We start from the raw sequence: 22,746 nt of genomic DNA, 5'->3' as shown, positions 1-22,746 counted from the left end.
AGGATGTACTTCTCTTCAATTCCGTCCCTTGGAGTCAAAATAACTCCTTCCAAAATGGCTTAAAAACATATGGTCTCTATCCGATATGATAGAAGAGGGAAACCCATGTAATATGACAATCTCCTTCATAAATTTTCCAGCCGCAATATGAGCAAAAAAAAGGGTGTTTCAAACTTATGAAATGTGCATATCTGGATGACCGATCCATGCACTACGACCATAATTATGTCAATTCCTTTGGACCTTGGGAGTCCCTTTATGAAATCCATGGTAATTTATTCCCAAATTTGGTCAAGTATTGGTAAGGGTTGTAAAAGACCAGCCGGGTTCAGTTGACATTGTTTGCACCTCTGGCAAACAAAGAAGTTTCTCACCATCTCACTCACATCTAATTTCTTCTCATATTTCTCCAAAACCATCCCTTGCTATCTTAAGATAGGTTTTAACCTCCCCCAAATGCCCCCTTGTAGGAGTCTCATGGTATTCCCTCAACAACACCGGTATAAACTAGATTGGTTTTGACCTCCCCCAAATGCCCCCCCTATAGGAGTCTCGCGGTATTCCCTCGGCAACACCGGTATAAACTTCGAGTTTTTCGGTATCACAGTGATAGGTTGTCGTACACCTATAAAAAATAATTTCCTAACAAAACTAACTAACAATGTAGTAGGGAAAGTGGGGTCGAATCCACAGAGGAATGGCTATTTAATCTAGCTTTTAAGGTATGGAGAAGATAAAACATGTCACTAGTTAGGATAGAAAAGTAGTCTAAATTAAAATAGGAATAAAACAATTAAAAAAAAAGACCTAGGGTTATGGTTCACCATGTTTATAATTCTAAATCTGTCAAATATCAATAACAATTCAATCAATCAATTAACTAGAGCAATTTCTAAGCCTACGACCGGGTCTTAACACTCTCAATTCAACATATGCAGTACGGTCGCTAACATAATCAGAATTGCTAATTGTAGGTAAGCCTCTAAAAGTAAGAATCTTTTGATTCAAACTCTTATTAACATGAACTAATCCAACAATTGATCAAGTTGCAAGATTAACAATAAAAACACTATCAATTAGAGATATCAATAATCAAAATATCAAAATTATCAATCAAGATTCATCATATAAACATGGATTCCCAAACCCTAGAAATAAACTACTCAAGCATGAAATAAATAATTAAACATAGATCTAATAAAAAAAGCATAATTAAAAGAAATAGATAAAATACCTTAATGAATTAAAATAATAAACCCAAGAATCATCCATGGAAAAATCCATGGAGATGCCATGAGAAACTAGGGTTCAAGAGAATCTACAAGAACATCAAATAATAACATACATAAACGGTATAAGGGAAAAATAAAATCCCTTGGAGTATTTATATTATCCTAAAACTAATCAAAAGATAAATAAATAAATAAAATAAAATCAGAATAATAGCAATTACATAAGTCATATTATGATTGGGACTAAGGCGACTTGTGGAATCGTAGTCGACGAAGCTTGCGAAGGTGGGAAGATGAGGCCCATCACGAGCAGCTGTCCACGCCCAAACCACCACCCGCTGGGTATCCAGCAGCCAGACCAGTAGCTTTCTCGTGGCTGGTTGTATCGAGCTGCGGGTGCTGCTCGTCCACTAGTTCGCAAGGAAGATTTGCAGAGGCTATAACTTTTGATCTAAAGATTGTATAGGGTCATGTGACCTATCATTGGAAAGCTATTCAAGTCTAGTTTTCAACCCAATTTGAATCACCTCGATTCAATATGTATAACTCAAATTATGATCAAAAAAGTGAGAAAATGTCATTTTAAACACTACGTTAACCATCATTTTTCTTTGTTTAATTCAAATTCATTCCCCCAAGATGCATAGAGACTAGTGGCAGATCTCACAACTTTCTTATGAGGGGCCAAATTAAAAACCAATATCTAAACTTTATATAGAGATAGACAACAAGTATTAATAATAAATTAATAACTTTACTAACTTTAACTTTTGTTAATAATTATTTAAAAAATTATTAATAATAGTTAAAGCAATGTATTTATTGATAAAAAAAGAAACTATTAACTATCCCAAATTTAAAAAAGTAAAATCAATACTTGCATAATATACATAATTCATTTTTTTTAACTATGAAAAAATAAACAATTTGATAAAGATAATAACAAATACTTTTAAACAAAAAAAACACTAATACTTGTATCTCGTACTACAATACTCTAGTATTTACAAGTCTAAAGAGATATTGGGCACTATGCAATGAAATACATTGATGTGACATATTGTGAAAGTAGTGTGAAACTATCAATTAAAATAATAGGCACTGAAATTTGTGCCAAATAAAAAATAATAATAAAGTATATGAACAAGAACTAAAGCAAGTAAGTTTGGATTTTGACGTAAAGAGCTACATTCTAAGAGCATAAATATTGGTAAGGATGCTAAAATCCTTTCCCATTTTCTCTCTCCTTTCCTCCACTTGACACATCACACTCTCTTCCTTCCACATCACTTTTCACTATCTCCATCCTTTTACTCAGAGCACTCCCAATGGTGATAAAAAAATATGCTCATGGGCATTTTGGGTGGGCAAAAAATATGCTCATGCATTACAATGGTGATCAAATGAAAAAATGCAAAAATATGCCCATGAGCATTTCTTAAAATGTCCAAGACTTGGGAAAATTTGCAAGTGAATAGTGCTCTGGTGGGCCCCACAATTTGCAATGGTTATATTTTTTGTAATGCAAATTCTGAAATAAATATTTATTAAAAAAAAAAATTAAAATTACCAACGGTCATAAAATTTAATTCTCTATAAATAGACATGCATTTTGGTATATTTTGGTATAATTTCAGAAATACCATAAATCCTCTATATTCTTTAATTTAACGATAAAAACGACACAAATTAAAAAAAAAAGTTACACAAATTTAGACTAGTTTTTATTTATTTGGAGTAATATTGTCAAAATATAAATGAAATTAATAAATAAAGAAGTGTTGTGTAGGAGAGAGAAAGTAATGGTGGGGTATTGAAAGAGTAAGAGAGAGAGAGTGTGGTGGGCAAGCATTTTTTTGCTCACCATTGGGAGAGAAATTGTGAAAAAAGTTTGCCCATGGGCAAAACTGATTTGTTGAGAGAGAAAGTGGGTAGAGAGATAGTGGGCAAGCATTTTTTTGCTCACCATTGGAAGTGGTCTCATTTTCTTTCTTAAATATTTCCAACATCAATGAGTATCCTTTCCCATTTTCTCTCTCCTATTTACATATACCCCACCATATATTCTCTCTCCTATTAATACACTTAATTATTATTAAAGTTTGTCAAATATTATTATTATTATTATTATTATTATTATTAATTGAACATAAAATACGTCAACTAATACTTTTTCACATTAACACATTAATTTAAAAAAATAGTAAAATATGAAATACATGAATTAAAACACATGAATTACAAATATGAAATATACGGATGAAAATAAGCAACGAAAATAACATACATAATTTAAAATTATTAAAATGCTAATTTTCAACCGAGCTCCTAGACCTTGCCCATAAATGGCCAACCAAGTCGTTCTTTAATGCCACATGAACTTGTCTATCGCGAATCTCCCCTCTTGAAGCTATCAATCTACTGAAATTATCAGGATCATAATGCCCGGGAGTTACGGTAAATGTTGTTGCATTTCTAGTTGAGGACGACCCTCGCATATTTTCAGACTATTCTTGGGCGAATTCAAGTGGATCTTTAAAGTTTAAATATATATCACGCTCGTCTTCAACTATCATGTTGCGGATGATGATGCAAGTCATCATGATTTTCCACATCAACTCCACACTCCATGCCAAAGCAGGCTTCCTAATCATTGCAAACTGAGCTTGTAACACACCAAATGCACGCTCAACATCCTTTCTAGCACTCTCTTGACGTTCAGTGAACAATTTATCCTTTAAGGTGTGTGGGGCCGCAATAGCATCTATAAATGTCGACCATTTTGGATAAATCCCATCTATGAGATAATATCCTTTGTTGTAATTATTTCCGTTAACTATGAACAAAACTTGTGGAGCACGATTATTTATTATATCATCAAACACCGGAGAACATTGAAGTACATTAATGTCGTTGCATGATCCAGGCGTCCTAAAGAAGGCGTGCCAAATCCATTAATCCTTGGAAGCAATCGCTTCTAAAATAACAATCGCTGTTTTAGATCTTCCTTGATGCATACCCAATGCATGCAATTAATACTGCCCAACATGCAAGGGAAGCCTCTGTCCTTCCCTTCTCTAAGGAGGCGTTGTATATGTTCCAATGTTGGCTTGCGAAGGTACTCAGTTGCAAATTGAGCAATTACTCCTTCGACAAATTGTCCAAGACATTCTCTAGCAGTGCTTTCACCGAGCTTCAGATATTCATCTACTTGATCAGCTGAACAACCATAAGCTAACATACGTATGGCTACTGTGAATTTCTGAATGGGTGAAGCACCAAGACGCATGGTAGCATCTGGGTGTTGTTGGAAGTAACAGTTAGTTGCACTTAATGTGTTGACAATGCGAAGGAAAAGGGGTCTTCGCATACGAAACCTCCTTCAAAACGCAGTTTCATCGTATACCGGTTGGTCACTAAAGTAATCTGCAACTAAATTGTCGTGAGCTGCTTCAAGATTTCTCGACACAGTTATCCTTCGTTTGATTTGACGTTTTTGTTCATTTTGCTGTACTGAATTGTTTACAGCTACAAGTACTGCATTCTGCATTACTTGTAATCGATGACTCTCGTTGATAAAATCATGACCATTTGATCATAGATTTCATCTGTTGAACTTGAAGACGAAGTAGAAGAACTTGAAGAGTTTGAATCGAAATTCATATTATGTTTATTACCAAACAACATTTGAGATAGAAGGTTGTTGGTTTTTTTTTTTTTTTTTTTTTTTTTTTGCCTAAGGGAAATAGAAGGTTGATATTAATAGATGTAATGTTATTGGGAGTAATCTTATGAATTTTATAGATAAAAATAAGATAAGGTTAGTCAAAAGATAAGATTTCTGATAAGGATATGTGGTCATAAAACAAGGGATGTCAGAAGATAGGATTTTGGTTAGATGAAATTTTATTGGGAGCAATCTTATAAATTATCTAGACAAAAATAAGATAAGGTTAGTCAGAAGATAAGATTTCTGATAAGGATATGTGGTCATAAAACAAGGGATGTTAGAAGATAGGATTTTGGTTAGATGTAATGTTATTGGGAGCAATCATATAAAATATCACAATAATATAAAATAACATCAACAGACTTTAACTAAATTTAGTACAAATAAACGTCATAGTAATACATAGAAATTACAATCATATTAAAATGGTACATTGACAATAATTCTAGTTACAATGACGATAACAATACTAACAATAATAATAAAACATACAATAATAATAACAATACTAACAATAATAAGAAATAATGATAACCCGGTAATCAGGTAAATTAAATCAAATCGAAAATCTACTACTGAATTCATCTCTAAGTTTCTTATACATTTCTAATTCAACTTCATCAAGAACGGGCTTTTGCATTAACCTTTCTAACATTCTACACTTCATAGCCTCGTCCTTTTGCCTTTTATTTTCTTCAGATTGTGCTTGTTTTAGTTCATCTCTTTCCTTCAACTGATCCAGAAGTCGCCCACCCAAATCATTCAACTTATCACCAACTTCGTTAAAATTTGTATCTAGTGATTCAAGATTTATATTTGAAGATGAAGTAGTAGATGTTTTACCTTTCATCTTTGTTTGTTTTATGCCACCAGGTCTTTTAGCTCTTCCTCTAACCTCGGATGGTGAATCAGGTTGTGATCTTTTACCGCTTCCCCTACTTTCGGTTGGCGTTTGTTGGCCACCAGGTAACATATTCAATTGATCTTTGGCCAATGAAGGATCCCATTTTGGATATTTTCTCAAAGTTTCAAAACAATGCAAAAAACAAAACATTTTGTTGTTAGTTGCGTAATAATCTTTGAGAGCAAATTTCTCCAAATTTTGCTCGGACTCACCACTACCCTTGGTTTGATAATGATACCCATATGCATCTACGCATTTACCACAATGTATAATTGATAAAATCCCATCGATTTTGCATAGATTTAATGTTCCTTACCTTTATTTCATCGGGGTTTTCTATTCTTGAACTTTCATAATGGTTATAGATTTCAACCCATAGCCCACTTTTCTTTGTCTTAGTTCCTCTCACTACGTCACTTCCTGCATTTATGTAGGCCAATACAAGTGCTTTGTCTTCAGCTATGCTCCATGATTGGTTTTTCCTTTGCTCGGTGGTGTTGACATTTTGTTCGGGAGCAATTTCGACGTCAACATCGTCAATGTCTTCTAGATGTTGCGCCCCCACTAATTGTTCCACATGTTCATCACCATTCCCCTCTATTGGAGTTGCATTGCTACCACCAAAACCTCTCGGTGATTGATCCATGTTTTGAGTGAAATGTTCATAAATGGGAAAACTCGGCATATTACCAAAAGACTATTGAGATGACGAGCTACTTTGAGGAAAAGGGAAAGAAGGTTGACATTGTGGAATATTATTGACATTTATTGGTCTTGATTGACTACTATACCATTGTAAAGCAGCTTAAAACTGAGGATTACTCAATAAATTTGGATCAAAAGGAGGATTATTTTGATTATATTGAAAGTTTGGATTATTTGGAAAATTCATATAATTCCCGTAATTTGAATTATTACGATCCATATTGAAGAGTATTTGAAATTGGAAGTGAAATGAAGAAAAAAATTTGTGTTTGAGTGATATTAGATTTTTTTCCGCAAATATGAGATTAATGGGGAAAAATGCAAAAAATGAAAGTGTGTGAAAATATGGAAAAATTATACTCATTTTATAGAGAAAAAGAATTTATGACCCTTGGTGCTTTTTGTTTTCTCAAATAATTTACAGTTTACAAATTATAGCCGTTTTACAATTTTAAGTCACAAAAAACATTGGGAAGTTCTTCATGGTGGCCTCCAAGTTTCAATTTTTCTACGTGGAAGACGAACTTTTTTCCAACTCTATCAAGTGGCACTCTGGTTTTGCAAAATTAAGTGTAGTGTCCTTTTTTTTGGTTTTATGGCTAACTTTTATAATTAAAATGGTTAACCTAAGGTTTTTTAGTTTAAAAATTAATTAAATTATATTTTAAAATAATAAAATAAAAAAAAATCATAATATTCTAGGTCACTTGACATGTGTCAAGTCGTAAGTATTCCAAAAAAAACAAAAATAAAATTTAAGGAAAAAATAAATAAAAAAAAAAATCAAAACCAGCCACCACCAGCCCACAACCACTGGCGGTGGCCAATTCCTCCACAGCCAACCAAACCACCATGTCCCTAACCCGAGCCTCAAAACCTCCCCCGAAACCGCCTCACCCCCGCAAAACCGGCCCCCTCTTCCTCCCCCTACCCCCTAAACCAGCCATAGCCATAACCCCAGCCTCGAAACCGCCACCCATAAAACCTGATTAGGGGATTTTTATCCTCCAATCACCGTCTGACAAGTGGACCAACCAGGTTCCGCCACGTGTCCTTCACGTAGGCCAATAGGAGCCTGCCACGTGTCAATCATAGATATGTCCTCTGCGGACCAATCGAGGCACGCCACGTGTCCACCCATGCCAAATGGGAAAACCGGCCATCAAGGCCCAATCCAGTCTAGAGGCCCGATCAGCCCTAGGTTTACCTTAAACCTAGGATGGGCACGCTTCTCAAGACTATAAATACTCTTCTTAATCCTCATTAAGAAGAGAGAGAAAAAGAGAGAGAACTCTAATAACACGGAGATTACAGGAAAAATACATTAATTACACGCAGTAATAACCGGCTGATCTCGCTAACAAAGCAGATTACCAACACTAAGCACTCTCACCTAGAGAGACCTTATTACTTTAATTTCCGTATTAATTACTCCTTAATCAGGTACTAACTTGACCTTGGAGGCGGAGCTCTCAGGAGTCTCCGTTATTTTGCAGGTACAGGCGTCCGGTTCCAGTCTCGGAATTGTAACTCTCCCGCAGGACATCAGAAAACCCCGAAACATTTGGCGCTGTCTGTGGGGAGAGTACTTCAGAGATGGCATCCAAGTCTGTACCGACTCCAGAAGAGAGGCGTCCCCTAGACGACCCTCAAGTTCAGTCGGACCATGATACCGAAAGCGAATTTGAAGTTGAAACTCATACAGCTCCAGACGGGACCCTAAGGGCCCGACGTACCCGTCATACCGAAAGGGGGGAACGGGAGCATCTTCAAACAGGAAGCGAGCCAGCAGGCGCACCGCCTGCTCGGCGACAGCCGACCGATGGGTCTGCTCCCATCACAAGGAACGAACTCATGACCTTCATGAGGGACTTCAAGGGAGAGATTCAAGAGTTGATCAACAAAAAACCGCCTGCTTCAGTCAAAGAGCAGTCGGCCAAGAAACCTTCCACTTCACTGAAGAGGAAGTCAGTTCAAGGACGAGAGGCGACTCCTCATCCTAAATCCAAGAAGCGGGAGACACCTGCTCTTGATTTCACAAAATTCCGTTATCCTACGGGAAATAGGAAACCGGTTCGTCATATTCAGGCGGACGGGTCAAAGCAAACGTTCACAGATGCTCGGCTCCTGCTAGAGCAGAAGAAGACTGACCGATTATCAGAGTCGACTTCTACTTCAAATTTTCAAGACAGTTTGCGAAATGCCTCGATGAGGCATACTCAGTCGTACCATGAGAGTCAGTCAGGAGGCACCTCCCGTCAGTCCGGCTTTCATAGTGCCCAGGCGGTACCAAACTTACCATTTGTGCCGCAACAACAGTATTTTATGCAGCCACCTCCATTTGGTGGACCTGCAGCAAAAAAACGTCCAACCTATGGACTGGCAGCTACGGTTGCTTAGACTTGGTGAACAGCCGTCGGCCTTCTCCAAGGAAATTACTGAAGCCGCTCAGCCGGCCAAAGTAAAAAATGTTCTAGTAGGCGCCTATGACGACACTACTAACCCAGAAGACCATCTGATGGCATTCACCAACCTGATGTACCTTCAAGGGTTGGATGATTCCACCTGGTGCAAGTGTTTCCCAGCGACTCTCAAGGGAATTGCACAGCAATGGTTCGGCAACCTGCCGACTGGTTGTGTAAACAGCTTCAGGACGCTTGCTTACTTGTTTGCCTCCAACTTCGCCATGAACATCCCTGCAAAGAAAACGACCCTTGATTTGGGAACAATTCAGCAGGGTGAAAAGGAGGGGCTTCGTTCTTACATCAGGCGGTTCAACCTGATGAGAATACAGATTCAAGGGTTACCGGATGAGGTAGCCTATACTGACTTTTTTAGAGGTCTCAAAGATGGGTCTACCTTCAAATTTGACTTAGTTCGAAAAAGGGTGGCGACTCTTCAAGAGGCCTTGATTGAAGCAGAAGCCTATATACAGGCGACTGATCTGTGTACGATAAAACAGTCGGACGGGAAAAGGTTCGACAAAAGAGAAGGACGACAGAAACAGTCGTCTCACAAAGAGGAGAAAAGAAAAGAGGTCTGGGCGGCTGATTCCTCTAAACAGCCGGCCCAGAAGAAGAAAAAAGAATTCAAACCATACTCCCCAAAGTATGTGTTTAACAAGGATAACCAGTTTATCCTAAAAGAAATAAAGGGACGGTTTTCAATTGAGAAACCGCTCCCCATGAAGGGTTCTGCAAACAACCGGAACCAAGACAAAGTCTGTGCTTATCATGATGACGTTGGTCATCACACCAATGACTGCATCAGTCTCATGCGGTACCTAGACCGCTTGGCTGAGCAAGGTGATCTTGACACTTATGTCAAGAAATCTACGGGGAACACTTCCTCCAAAAAGCAGTCGGTCAAAAAGAATCAACAGGCCGACAGTTCCGATACAGATGATGCAGTCGTCTACACCATTGCAGGCGGCTTCTCAGGAGGCGGCCCCACTATTAGGGGCAACAAAGATAATATAAGGCGGTTAGATGTAAATTCAGTTCACCAAGAACGGCCGTCCAAATATACGTTTCCTGAGATTGTCATCACTGAAGAGGATCTAGGAGGGGTAAGGGGGCCGCATGATGACCCTCTTGTTATTGAATGTAAAGTGGCCAACCAGAGAGTTGGCCGAATCCTCATAGATACCGGGAGCTCCTCAGATCTCATCAGCAGCAAATGTCTGTCAAAACTGAAATATCAGACGGACTGCATACATCCGGTCTCCCACCCTCTAATAGGGTTTGGAGGAGGAGTCGTCCACCCACTGGGACGAGTAGATTTACCCATTCGCCTGGGTGAAAAAGGGGAAGGACGACACATGGTAGTCCGGTTCCTAGTAGTAGAGGAACTCTCGGCCTACAACATGATTCTGGGTCGTCCAACCCTGAATAATTCCAAGGCTGTTATAATCCCGTCTCTTATGCTGCTTAAGTTTGAGAGGGATAATGGAACAGTCGGCTCCCTAAGGGGAGATCAGAGGATGGCCCGAGAATGCTATCTCTCGGATGTCAAGCCCACTGTTATGGCCACTGGGTCAAGTGGAGAAAAAAACAGACCTTGACAATGTCAAGGAGAGTGCGCCTGTTCAAGAAACAGGCGACAAAAAGAGAAAGGCGTCCCAGACAGAGTCCGCAAGAAAAGCAAGAAAATAGCAATCACTGGCAGAGGAGCGGCCGGATGAGTTCCGCCCTCAGCCGGCTGGTGAGCATGCGGACCTGATATTAGACGACTCACGTCCTGACCGAACAGTCAAAGTTGGGACGACTGCTCTGAGAAATCTTGGTGACGACCTTCACAACCTATTGAAAGAATACAAGGACATTTTTGCATTTGAAGTCCATGAAATGCCAGGCATTAGTCCTGATCTGGCAGTACATAAACTCGCTGTGGATCCGAAAAAGAAGCCGGTACGGCAAAAGAAGCGGAACCATGGCGAAGAAAGAAGTCAGGCGGCAGCCGCCGAAGTTAAAAAATTACTTGACGCAGGGTTCATTCGGCAATGTTACTTCCCAGACTGGGTTGCAAATGTGGTGCTTGTTAAAAAGCCGAATGGTACCTGGCGAATGTGTGTAGACTACACAGACTTGAATAAGGCGTGCCCCAAAGACAGTTACCCTCTGCCTAAAATTGATAGCCTGGTCGACTCAACAGCCGGCCATGCGTTGATGAGCTTTATGGACGCCTACTCTAGTTTCCATCAAATTCCTTTGTGGAAGAAAGATCAGGAGAAGACGACCTTCGTCACTGATCAGGGGTTATACTGTTACACTGTCATGCCGTTTGGTCTTAAGAATGCCCCGGCTACCTTCCAACGAATGATAAACACGGTGTTCTTTGATCAAATTGGGAGAAACGTCGAGGCATATATTGATGATATTATTGTCAAAACTAAACTTCAGAAAGATCATCTGACGGACCTCCGAGAAACTTTTGCCACACTCAGGCGGCACCATGTCATGCTCAATCCTAAGAAATGTGTATTTGGAGTTGAGTCTGGGAAATTTCTCGGATTCCTTATCAATCAGAGAGGAATAGAGGCGAACCCTGAGAAGGTGCAGGCGGTCATCAACATGCAGTCGCCCCGCACCGTCCGTCAGGTTCAGAAATTAACAGGTTGTCTGGCGGCCTTGGGGAGATTCCTAAGCCGATCAGGCGACAAATGCCTATACTTTTTCCAGGCAATTAAGAAAAAGGCAAGGTTTGAATGGGGGCCGGATGCTGAAGCCGCCTTCCAGAAATTAAAGGTTCACTTGCATTCCTTGCCGAGGCTGGTCAGCCCTTTGCCCAAAGAAGATCTCTACATGTACCTGGCCGTCTCTGATCATGCGTTAAGCGCTGTGCTCCTTGCTGAAAGGGACGGCTGTCAGCTCCCGGTCTACTTTGTCAGTCACGTACTGAAAAATGCCGAGTTGAGGTATCCCCTAGTGGAGAAATTTGGTCTTGCACTCTTCATGGCTGTTAAAAAATTAAAGCCCTACTTTTTGGCACATGCAGTCGTCGTGTATACCGACCAACCTATCAAGCGGCCCCTTACCGTCATGGAGTCGTCAGGACGAATGATCAAATGGGCCATAGAAATTCAGAGCCTCGAAGTTACTTTCGAGCCTAGAAAAGCAGTGAAGGGGCAAGCCTTTGCTGACTTTATTGTAGAGATGACTCGTCCTCCTGATTCTCAAGTTCCAGACCAAGTCTGGAAGGTATATGTGGACGGAAGCTCTACTTCAAATGGTTGTGGAGCAGGCGTCGTATGTCAATCTCCAGAGGGCGACAGGTTCGAGTATGCTCTACGCTTCAGTTTTCAGGCTTCAAACAATGAGGCAGAATATGAAGCTTTACTAGCCGGGATCCGCATGTGCAAGGCGGCAGGGGCAAGAAAAATAGACGCCTGTTCTGATTCACAATTGATAGTGAGTCAGTACAATGGCGAATATGAAGCAACCCATCCGGCCATGATAAAGTATTTACAGGCGGTCCGCCAAGCAGTCGGCTCCCTTGAGGATTTCCATCTGATCCAAGTGCCGAGATCAGAAAACAACCAGGCAGATGCACTGTCAAAACTAGCATCATCCGCCTCCTCCGATACTCCACGAACTGTTTTTTGGGAAGTAATGGAGAAGAGAAGCATCGAGGAAAACCCTATTGGAATCCTAGACAGAAGCTCAACCTGGATGGATTCAATCAAGGCATATCTGACGAACGGTACACTGCCGGATAATCCTCAACAGGCGGCAACACTGAAAAGACGAGCCACCAATTTTGAAATTATAAAGGGAGAACTTCACAAAAGGGGGTACCTACAACCCTTCTTAAAGTGTGTTACTCCTGAAAAGGGACGAGAGATACTAGACGATCTCCACTCTGGTTACTGTGCTTCACATATAGGTGGAAGGACGCTTACTCAACGGGCAAGGCGGCAGGGCTACTTTTGGCCTACTTTGGAAGCAGATGCAATGGAGATGGTGAAAAAATGTGACAAGTGCCAAAGGTTTGGCAAATTAATTCACCGTCCGGCTACTGACCTCACGACCATTCACAGCCCACTACCGTTTGCTAAGTGGGGCATGGACATTCTGGGTCCATATACGCCTGCTACAGGCGGCAGAAGGTATATACTTGTTGCCGTTGACTACTTCACTAAATGGGTAGAGGCGGAGGCTGTAAAGGGAATCAAGACAAAGGATGTAATTTCATTCATTTGGAAAAATGTCATCACTCGGTTCGGGGTTCCCATGTCTATGGTTTTTGATAATGGTCCCCAATTTGAGACGCCTGTTCTCAAAAGCTGGTTGGGTGATCAAGGAATTGCAAACTACTTTGCATCTGTCGGCCGTCCACAAGCAAACGGCCAAGTAGAAGCCTTTAATAAAATCATCTCAGACGGTCTCAAGAAAAAAATTGAACGAGCAGGCGGCCTATGGGCGGATGAACTACCACATGTTCTTTGGGCCATTAGGACGACTGAAAAAGGAGCGACTGGAGAAACTCCATTCCTCCTAACTTATGGTGCAGAAGCTGTTCTTCCAATAGAACACTACGAGCCGACTCTTCGAGTAATGCTATATGACGAAGAGGCAAACTGGGAAGCCATGCGCCTGGCATTAGACTCACTTCCTGAAAAGAGGGGCAATGCTGTTTTGCGCCATGAGATCTATCGCCTGAGAATGACTAGATCATACAACAAAAAAGTACACAGGCGTCCACTCAAAGTAGGGGACTTTGTACTTAGAAAAATGGAAGCAGTCGGTAGGGCTAATGAGTCTGGCAAACTAACTCCCAACTGGGAAGGACCCTACCGAATCTATGAGGAAGTCAGAGACGGAACCTACCGTCTGGAAACACCAGACGGACAACCGTTGCCTCGAACTTGGAATGTAGATAACCTCAAAAAATATTTCTTCTGAATGATGTAAAGTAAAGAGCTACTTAATAAAGTTTGCATTTACTATTTAATTGTATTACGAGGGGCATGCCGTCTGTACCCTTACAGTCGGCTACTCTCCATTGAGTTTTTCACTCTATCTTCAGAGGGGCATGCCGTCTGTTCCTTTACAGTCGGCTACTCTCCATTGAGTATTGTACTCACAATACTTAGCTAAAAAGATTAGGGCCTGGCCGACCCTGTACCTAACAGGCGGCCACCCTTCTTTTACTTAGCACCTACGTTCACCAAGAACTTACCAAGGCCACAGGCCGAATGATCAGACCAGGCGCCAAGCCACCTGATCAATTTATAAAAAACTAATACGACCTGTCCCAACATCATAGCAGGCGTCCGACGGCATCCCTCCGGATGAAATTCGTCGCAGAGAGCAGCTCCCTTTTGGGTGGAACATTGTTCTATAAACTAATTACACGGCACCTATACGACTGTCCCCAAGGGCAAGCACGTAGCCGTTTTTGAGACAAGGATAACTCTATCACTAACCAAACCAGTGGTAGCAGTTGACATCTGAGTCAGATAACCGCCTGTATTACTTGGGATAAATGCAGGGGGTACCTATTGAGTTAATAGCCAACAAACATTGGCGAATCAAGGGGTCTAGCCGGCCTACGCCGCCTGGTACCTCTACTTCTCAAACAAAAGTGGCGGCGACTGAGTAACTCCAACGTTAACTCATAGTCACTCCTTCAAACTTGGTATGGAACCTAAAAAGTTTGAGTCGTCCGCCTGTTTTAAACAAACAAAGGCACTCAAACCCCTATTCCTACTAGGTAACCTATTGAGTTAATAGCCAACAAAAATTGGCAAATCAAGTGGATCAGCCGGCCTCCGTCGCCTGGTACCTCTACTACTCAATCAAGATTGTGACGAAGACTAAGCAACTCATGTTAACTTAATAGTCACTCAAACTTAGTATAGAGCCTAAAAGGTCTGAGTCGTCCGCCTGTTTTTAACAAACAAGGGGTCTCAACCACTACTCTTGCTAGGTTAACAAATTACGAGTCAAAAGCCAACTTTGGCAATAAAGGGAAACAACCGGCACCCGCCGCTTGTTATTCTACTTAATTCCTTGACGACTAGGTAATACTATTTACTTGGTCAGACCAATTGAATAAATAGTTCGAATACCGATTGAACAAGTGGCCGACTGATCGTCTATCCTGGAAACAGACAACCAGTCGTCCAGGGGCATAGGCGGACCATCCGTACCTGTCTACAATCGGCCATGCAAAACAGTCGATATAGTGTTCAATGCAATATCAAATATTCAACACTTAGACAAATTTCAAGCAAAGAATGATTTCATTAATAGATAAAAATATTCAGAACCCCGGCCCCCTGGCCGGGTAATTACAAAGCAAACGGCACGCAGGCCGGAGAAAAATACTTAAAGCTTAAGGGGGCAGTTCAGTATCAGCAGCTGCCGCCTGGTCAGCACTCTTCTTGCTGGACTCGGCTTTAGCTGCACCCTCTTTTGATGCCTTACCCCCAAGTGGCACAAGCGCCACAACCGGCTCTTCCTCCTCCAACGCACCCTCCAATGCCTCGTCTTCAGCAGCCGCCAGGATCTGTTGATTATATGTTTCCGAACACTGGCGGTACGTTCTTTCCCAGGAGGCAAAGTCGGCACTGGGGAACAGTCGTTCCCAGGTCATCCGCTGGATTTGAGCGGAGTCTTCCACCATCTCCCGGACGAGCTCTTTCTTCTCTTGCTCGGCCTTTTCCGAGAGCTCTTGGGTAAGACTCTTCTCTTGGTTCACCAGGCGTTCTTTTACGTTGGCCAAAGATTTCTCCATGGCCTCGTAAGAGTGCATTTTTTGGCGAAGAGGCTTCAGCTCGGCCTTAAGGTTTGTGACGGTCGCCTCCAGCTCGTCAACCTTCTTTTGGGCCGCCTCTAACTGAGCCCGAACAGCGGCGGTAGCCTGCGCCTGATAATAAAGAAGATCAATTGTCAGTACTTCATTTTGGGCAATTGCAAACATTGCCTTATCACAGTTGGAGGCGGCCATAGCTTTGGCGGCCTTTACCTCTTTGTTTTTCCGATCAATCGGCTTGCGAAGGCTGTTGACTCGGAGCAGGGCCTGAGTACAAAGAAAAACAGGCGTCAGCTTCCAAACAAAAAGATAACAGGCGTCCTGGAACTCAAAAACTCAAAAATATGCTAAGTATACCTCAGCAAGGATCCCTGAAATCCCATCAAGGTCAAGGGTGCCGGCACCCCTGACCGCCTCCCTTTCAGATGGAGGAACTACTTTAACCATGGACTTGGCTACCTCAACCAAGTCAAGCCCCTGAGGGCCGGCTGCATTAAGCGAAAGTTAAAAACAAGTTAGACCTAGTCAAGAAGGAAGCAAGAGTGAGTTTTTTACAAGTGAGGGTCCATACTTCTAGGCGGCCCCGCCGGGGTTTTTGAAGAAGTGGCCGGCTGCTTCTCAGCCGCCACAGTTTTCCTGGAAGACCCAGGAGAGCTTGCAACAGTCGTCCTCCGGGCCTTGGGGTCCGGCTGTTGCGAGGAAGAAGCCCTTGGAGTTCCAGACTGAAAACAAAAAGAGTTAGTATATGCAAAAGACAACTAAAAGAGGAATAGTTTTCGAAGCTCACCAAGGGTGCCCCCTTGTTGGGGGAGTCGGCATAAGACTGTTGCATGAGCGAGGCCCGCAACATGGCCGCCGCAGTCTTGGATGCTGTTATTTTACTCATGGCGTCAGCTGCAAGACATAAAAAAGCAAAGTTAGTAAAAATCCCAAGTAAACAAGGCGTGAAAAAGCAGAGTATTTGTCAGGCCGGCTACCTCTAGAGCACCGACTGCTGAGGCCACAGGCGGCCAAAAAGTACTCGTCATAGAGCCACTTGAAGCTCGGGACGCAGTTTAGGGGTACATGCTCTCGTACCCCTGACGTAGGGTTCACCCTAGTCTCTACTTTAAAGAGTCCTTTGTCAAGGATCTCTCTTTTAGCCTTTGGGGGAACAGGCGGCATGCTGCGGCCGCCTGCGAGAAGAGGCGGATCCCTATTCCACTTGTTAAAACGTTGGTTCAGCTCCGTGTCTGAACCCTCTATGATAAGGAAGGTGTTCCGCCAATCCTTCCATTTGTTCGCTTTACCTCTCGTCATGAGGTAACCCCTATGGCTCGTTAATTGATACCAGCCGGTACCTCCCGACTTAGGGGTCCGGCTGAGATAGTTCATGTGGGCGAAAGCCTCAAAGCTTGGCTCCACCCCGTACATTTCGCACCCGGCCACATAGCCGAGTACGTTTACCCAAGAGTTGGGGGCTAACTGCCATAACCCCAAATCATACCCATCTAAAATCCGCTGAACAGCCGGATGTAATGGGAAGCGCAGTCCAGCTTTGATGGCCGCCTCATAGCAGCCAAAGCAGCCGTTATCATAGCTGGTACCAGCCGGCCAGACGACAGTGTCTTCTGGATCCGGCACAAACAGTAAAAATCCGGGGCCCATTCTATGGTTAGCTATAAAGCTCTCCACTTTGTCTTTCATGGCCGTGATCCGGCCCCGGGGTACCATGCAGTAATAGGGGGTGTTTTCCTCTCTGTAAGAGGCGGACGGCTCCGCCCAATTGTCTCCCTTCTCAACTGCATGAGAAAGCCTCGCCTCTTGTAGGCAACTGTTTCTTTCTTCTGAGCCTGGAGAACTGTGGCCAGAAGAGCTGGACTCGGACTCGTCCTCTGACGAGTCCGAAGAGGACGACTCCTCCCCTCTCCCAGAGGGACCCGCCTCCTCTCCCTTAGAAGGAGCAGGAGTAAAGTTAGACATATCAACGGTAAGATGGGAAGGGAACACCTTGCCCCCTCTTTCAGAACTGTCGGCTTGGCAGCCGCCTCGTTTCAATTCTACATCTGGCGCCTGGTCAGATGTTTCACTAAGGAGCACCCTTTGGGAGGAGCCGTCTGAGTTTGATATCATGGCAGTCTTTTTGGTTCTGGCCATCACGTTCTGCATAGACACAGATACAGTCGGACTTTGTATAAAGGGCAAAGATGGGTCCAGAAAAGGGCAGGCGGCACTCCTAGTCCTAGATTCAGCCGTCCCCGGTGACCGGCTGATCACTAACTTAGGTCGTGTCGTGTGCTTCCGTGGTGCCATTTCAAAAAATAAAAAGAAAATTAAGAGTAAGAGAACTGAGTTACCTGAACGAGTGACGGTTGATGAAGTTCTGGAAATCCGGGTCAGTCGGCTTGTCAGAACAGGCGGTAGGCAGAAAATGTCCGAAATGTCAGAGCAAGTTCAGGGGTCCGAATGTTCTCGCAAAGTTCTCAAATGTGAAAATGACCGAAGTCAGCACTTCCTTATATAGGCAAAGTGAGAAGGCGAAGGGTCGCTTCCAAGTTCAAAATGTGGGCGGGAAAAACTCCCGGCCGTTTGCAAGGTGACACCTGTAGCAGGCCGTCGCCTGTCACCGTGCGACACCTGTCACAGGCGACACGTAACCAGTCACGTGCCACCTGTGAGGGGCAAATGATTAGGGGATTTTTATCCTCCAATCACCGTCTGACAAGTGGACCAACCAGGTTCCGCCACGTGTCCTTCACGTAGGCCAATAGGAGCCTGCCACGTGTCAATCATAGATATGTCCTCTGCGGACCAATCGAGGCACGCCACGTGTCCACCCATGCCAAATGGGAAAACCGGCCATCAAGGCCCAATCCAGTCTAGAGGCCCGATCAGCCCTAGGTTTACCTTAAACCTAGGATGGGCACGCTTCTCAAGACTATAAATACTCTTCTTAATCCTCATTAAGAAGAGAGAGAAAAAGAGAGAGAACTCTAATAACACGGAGATTACAGGAAAAATACATTAATTACACGCAGTAATAACCGGCTGATCTCGCTAACAAAGCAGATTACCAACACTAAGCACTCTCACCTAGAGAGACCTTATTACTTTAATTTCCGTATTAATTACTCCTTAATCAGGTACTAACTTGACCGTTGGAGGCGGAGCTCTCAGGAGTCTCCGTTATTTTGCAGGTACAGGCGTCCGGTTCCAGTCTCGGAATTGTAACTCTCCCGCAGGACATCAGAAAACCCCGAAACAAAACCCAAAACCACCTATAACCGTCCCTGATGAAACCCACGTCCCTAAAATTGTCCCCGTCTCCTCCCCCAACCCTCGATTCCACCTATAACACCAACCCCAACCCTCGAAATCACCTCCCCCACCCCCCAAACCACCAAAAACGCTGCCCCTTCCCTTTCTCTCTCCTCTAATTGTCGGAAAACGCAAATAAAGGGAGTGACGGGTGGGTTTCCGGTAGGTTTGAAAAGTAGGGTTGGGGCTTGCCGGTTGGGGAAGGTCAGCCACCAGCGTTGGGTGGCTAGTGGGTGGTCTTTGGTTTTTTTTGTTTTTTAATTTAAATTATTTTTTATTTTTTATTTTTTTGAATCAATTAGAATGCAACACGTGTTAAATAATTTGTTTTTTTTAAAAAAATTAACCCTTTCTTCAAGTAACCAGTGGTCGTGGGTTGGGGGCTGTTTTTTTTTAATTTTATTATTTTAAAATATATTTTAATTAATTTTTAAACTAAAAAACCTTAGGTTAACCATTTTTATTTTAAAAGTTAGCCATAAAACTAAAAAAAGACACTACACTTAATTTTGTAAAACCAGAGTGTCATTTGAGAGAGTTGGAAAAAAGTTTTGTCTTCCACGTAAAAAAATTGAAACCTGGAGGCCACCATCTAGAATTTCCCAAAAAACTTTCACCATTTAGATTGTGACAAGTGTCACCCTTTAAATGTAAGTGACCGTTGCATTTAGACTGCTAGTGCCCATGTCGCCCGAGCTGTAAAGCGTAAGGCTAAAAATCCCAAGCAGAACAATAAAGCTAAGGATAATAATTCTTCCAAAGGACCTAAAAATGGTGAGATTCGTAAGCACCAAAATGGTAAGTCCCAAGGACTGAAAAATAATGTAGCTTATATGACGTGCTAAAACTGCAGATAGAAGGGTAATTTGGCTCAGGAATGTCCTGAACCAAAGAAGGTATTTTCTTTCTCCAACTCTTCTAAGTGTTTTGTATGCTCTGATGCATTAGTTTCTAATACTCTTCCTGAATGGATTGTAGACACAGGAGCAAGCAAGCACATAGTTCGTGATAGAGTTGGCTTCGTGAAATACCATCGAGTTCCAATGGGCACGCAGACTGTCATGCTTAGAACTGGCAGTGAGGAAGAAGTCCTTGGTGTTGGTGCCTACCAACTTAAACTTCGTGGAGGAAAGAACTTACTATTGCATGATGCTCTTTATGCTCCCAGAGGTCGATGTAATTTGATTTCTGTCATGGCATTGCTACGTTTAGGAATTTCATTTAATTTCCAATCTGACAATTTAGATATTCATTATCATGACATTTTGTATGGACATGGTAGTTGGGTTGATGGTTTCTTTAGACTTGATTTGGATGATGATTATTATAATAATAATTCAACGTTTGCCTATGTCTCTACCGTTAATTAAGAATCTGACTCATTAAAATGGCATGCTAGACTTGGTCATATTGGCCAAGAAAGAATGACAAGGTTAGCTAAAGAAGGTTTGCTTGAAAATATCACTAAGGTTAAGTTACCTAAATGTGAACCATGTGTAGCAGGTAAAGCATGCAAGAAGCCATTTGGTAAGGCTCATAGGGCATCTAGTCCCTTAGAATTAATTCATTCTGATATTTGTGGACCTATGAATGTTAAAGCACGTAATGGTGCTAAATATTTTCTCACATTAATTGATGATTATTCACGTTTTGGTTATGTATATTTGTTATCTCATCGTTATGAAGCACTTGATTGTTTCAAACGCTTTATAGTGGAAGTTGAGAACCAAAGGGAGATGAGTGTCAAAACTCTTCGAACTGATTGAGTTCGTGAATATTTATCTGATATGTTCAAAGATTATTGTGAAAAAAAGGGTATACTTATACAACTTATGATCCCCGGCACTCCACAACAAAATGGTGTTGCGGAACGGAGGAACCGTACCTTTCTAGACATGGTAAGATCAAAAATGGCCCATGCTAACCTTCCTATTAGTTTTTGAGGAGATGCGCTTTTAACGGCCACCTACATCCTTAATCGCGTGCCTAGTAAAAGTGTACCTACCACTTCATATGAGTTATGGACAGGAAGAAAGCCTATCTTGGACCATTTACGCCCTTGGAGTTCAGCTGGATATGTTCACAACCCTACACACAAGTATTAGAAACTTAGTTCGAAAGCAACCAAAATGGTGTTCATTAGATACCCATCCCAATCAAAAGGGTATGTTATGTTTGGTGAAGATCCTAAGGGAGGCATGATTGAAATAGAGTCTCGCAATGTTAAGTTTCTTGAGGATGAGTTCCCAAGTGTAGGTGAGATGAAGAAGGACCTAAACTTATATGAGTTACAAGAAGAGCTTTCACTACCTATTGGTGTGGGCGAGGAATTTGAAGCTCCTAAGGAAGTCACCAACTATAGTGAGGTGTTACCCACTAATGATCATGATCCTACAATCTTACGTGATAGTGGGAAATAGTCAACTAGTTTGAGTGACAATGGTGGTCCCACTTTAAGGAGGAGTGAGCGTGGAAATATACCACGTCGGCACTTTCAAATTGAAGGAGAAGTGTACCTTTGCACTCCTTTAGCTATAAGACGAACCTTCTTCTTTTGGAGAAGCAATGAACTCACCTAATAGTTCGGAATGGATGAATGCAATGAGGGATGAGATGGAATCAATGGCAAGGAATGAGATTTGGGAATTAATCCATCCCCCAGCCAATCGTAAGTCTATTGGAAATAAGTGGGTCTTTAAAATTAAGCGAAGGGCAGATGGATCAATTGAGAAATTTAAGGCCCGTTTAGTAGCAAAAGGCTATACCCAAATTGAGGGCATAGACTATGAAGATACCTTTTCTCCTGTGGTGAGATTAGCCTCTATTCGCTTACTTCTAGCCTTGGTTGCCTATTTGGATTTGGAATTATTTCAAATGGATGTTAAGACCGCGTTCCTCAATGGAAAGTTAGAAGAAGAAATTTATATGGATCAACCCATTGGGTTTGTCTCAAAAGGAAATAAGGACGAGGTGTGTTGCCTCAAACGATCCATATATGGTCTTAAGCAATCATCTAGGCAATAGTACTTTAGATTCCATGAAGAGCAATTGGCTTAAACGTAGTGGATGAAGATCATTGTGTGTATGTCAAGAAAACAAACAAAGGAATTTTGTTTCTTACTTTATATGTAGATGACATACTTTTGGCTGGAAGTGACATGGAGATGATCTATGCCACTAAGGCGTGGCTATCCTCCACTTTTGAGATGAAGGATATGGGTGAAGCCAAGTTTGTCCTTGGTGTGGAAATCATTAGAGATCGTTCAAAAAGACTAATTAGTCTAAGCTAGAAAGCCTACATCAAGACATTGTTAGAACGATCTGAATGCAAAATTCTAAACCCGTTGATACTCCAGTCGAAAAGGGTCTAACCTTAAGCCTTGACCAGTGTCCCAAAACATTAAATGAGAAAGAAAAAATGAGTACAGTTCCTTATGCAAGTGCAATAGGAGCTTAATGTATGCTATGTTATGTACACGGCCTGACATATGCTTCGTGGTTAGTTTGGTAAGTCGTTACCAAAGTAATCCGAGGCCTACTAATTGGCAAGTAGTGAAAAGAATCTTGCGTTACCTTCGTGGTACGATTGATCTAATCCTATGCTATCAAGGTGGAGATTT

General features: G+C 42.1%; 1 protein-coding gene across 1 annotated transcript; it reads right to left on the bottom strand.

The window, feature by feature from the left end:
- Positions 1 to 3,739: 3,739 nt before the first annotated feature.
- On the bottom strand, positions 3,740 to 4,521 carry LOC110726284. The gene is made up of 2 exons (XM_021905736.1): positions 4,280 to 4,521; positions 3,740 to 4,163 (listed from the first exon to the last, which is right to left on the bottom strand). Exons 1-2 carry the CDS (start codon positions 4,519 to 4,521, stop codon positions 3,740 to 3,742), a joined length of 666 nt encoding a protein of 221 aa, XP_021761428.1.
- Positions 4,522 to 22,746: the final 18,225 nt, after the last annotated feature.

Source organism: Chenopodium quinoa, unplaced genomic scaffold, assembly GCF_001683475.1.
Source record: "Chenopodium quinoa cultivar QQ74 unplaced genomic scaffold, ASM168347v1, whole genome shotgun sequence".
Classification (NCBI taxonomy): Eukaryota; Viridiplantae; Streptophyta; class Magnoliopsida; order Caryophyllales; family Amaranthaceae; genus Chenopodium; species Chenopodium quinoa.
The sequence above is the reverse complement of the archived record's forward strand: the minus strand, read 5'-3'. Positions and strand labels throughout refer to the sequence as shown.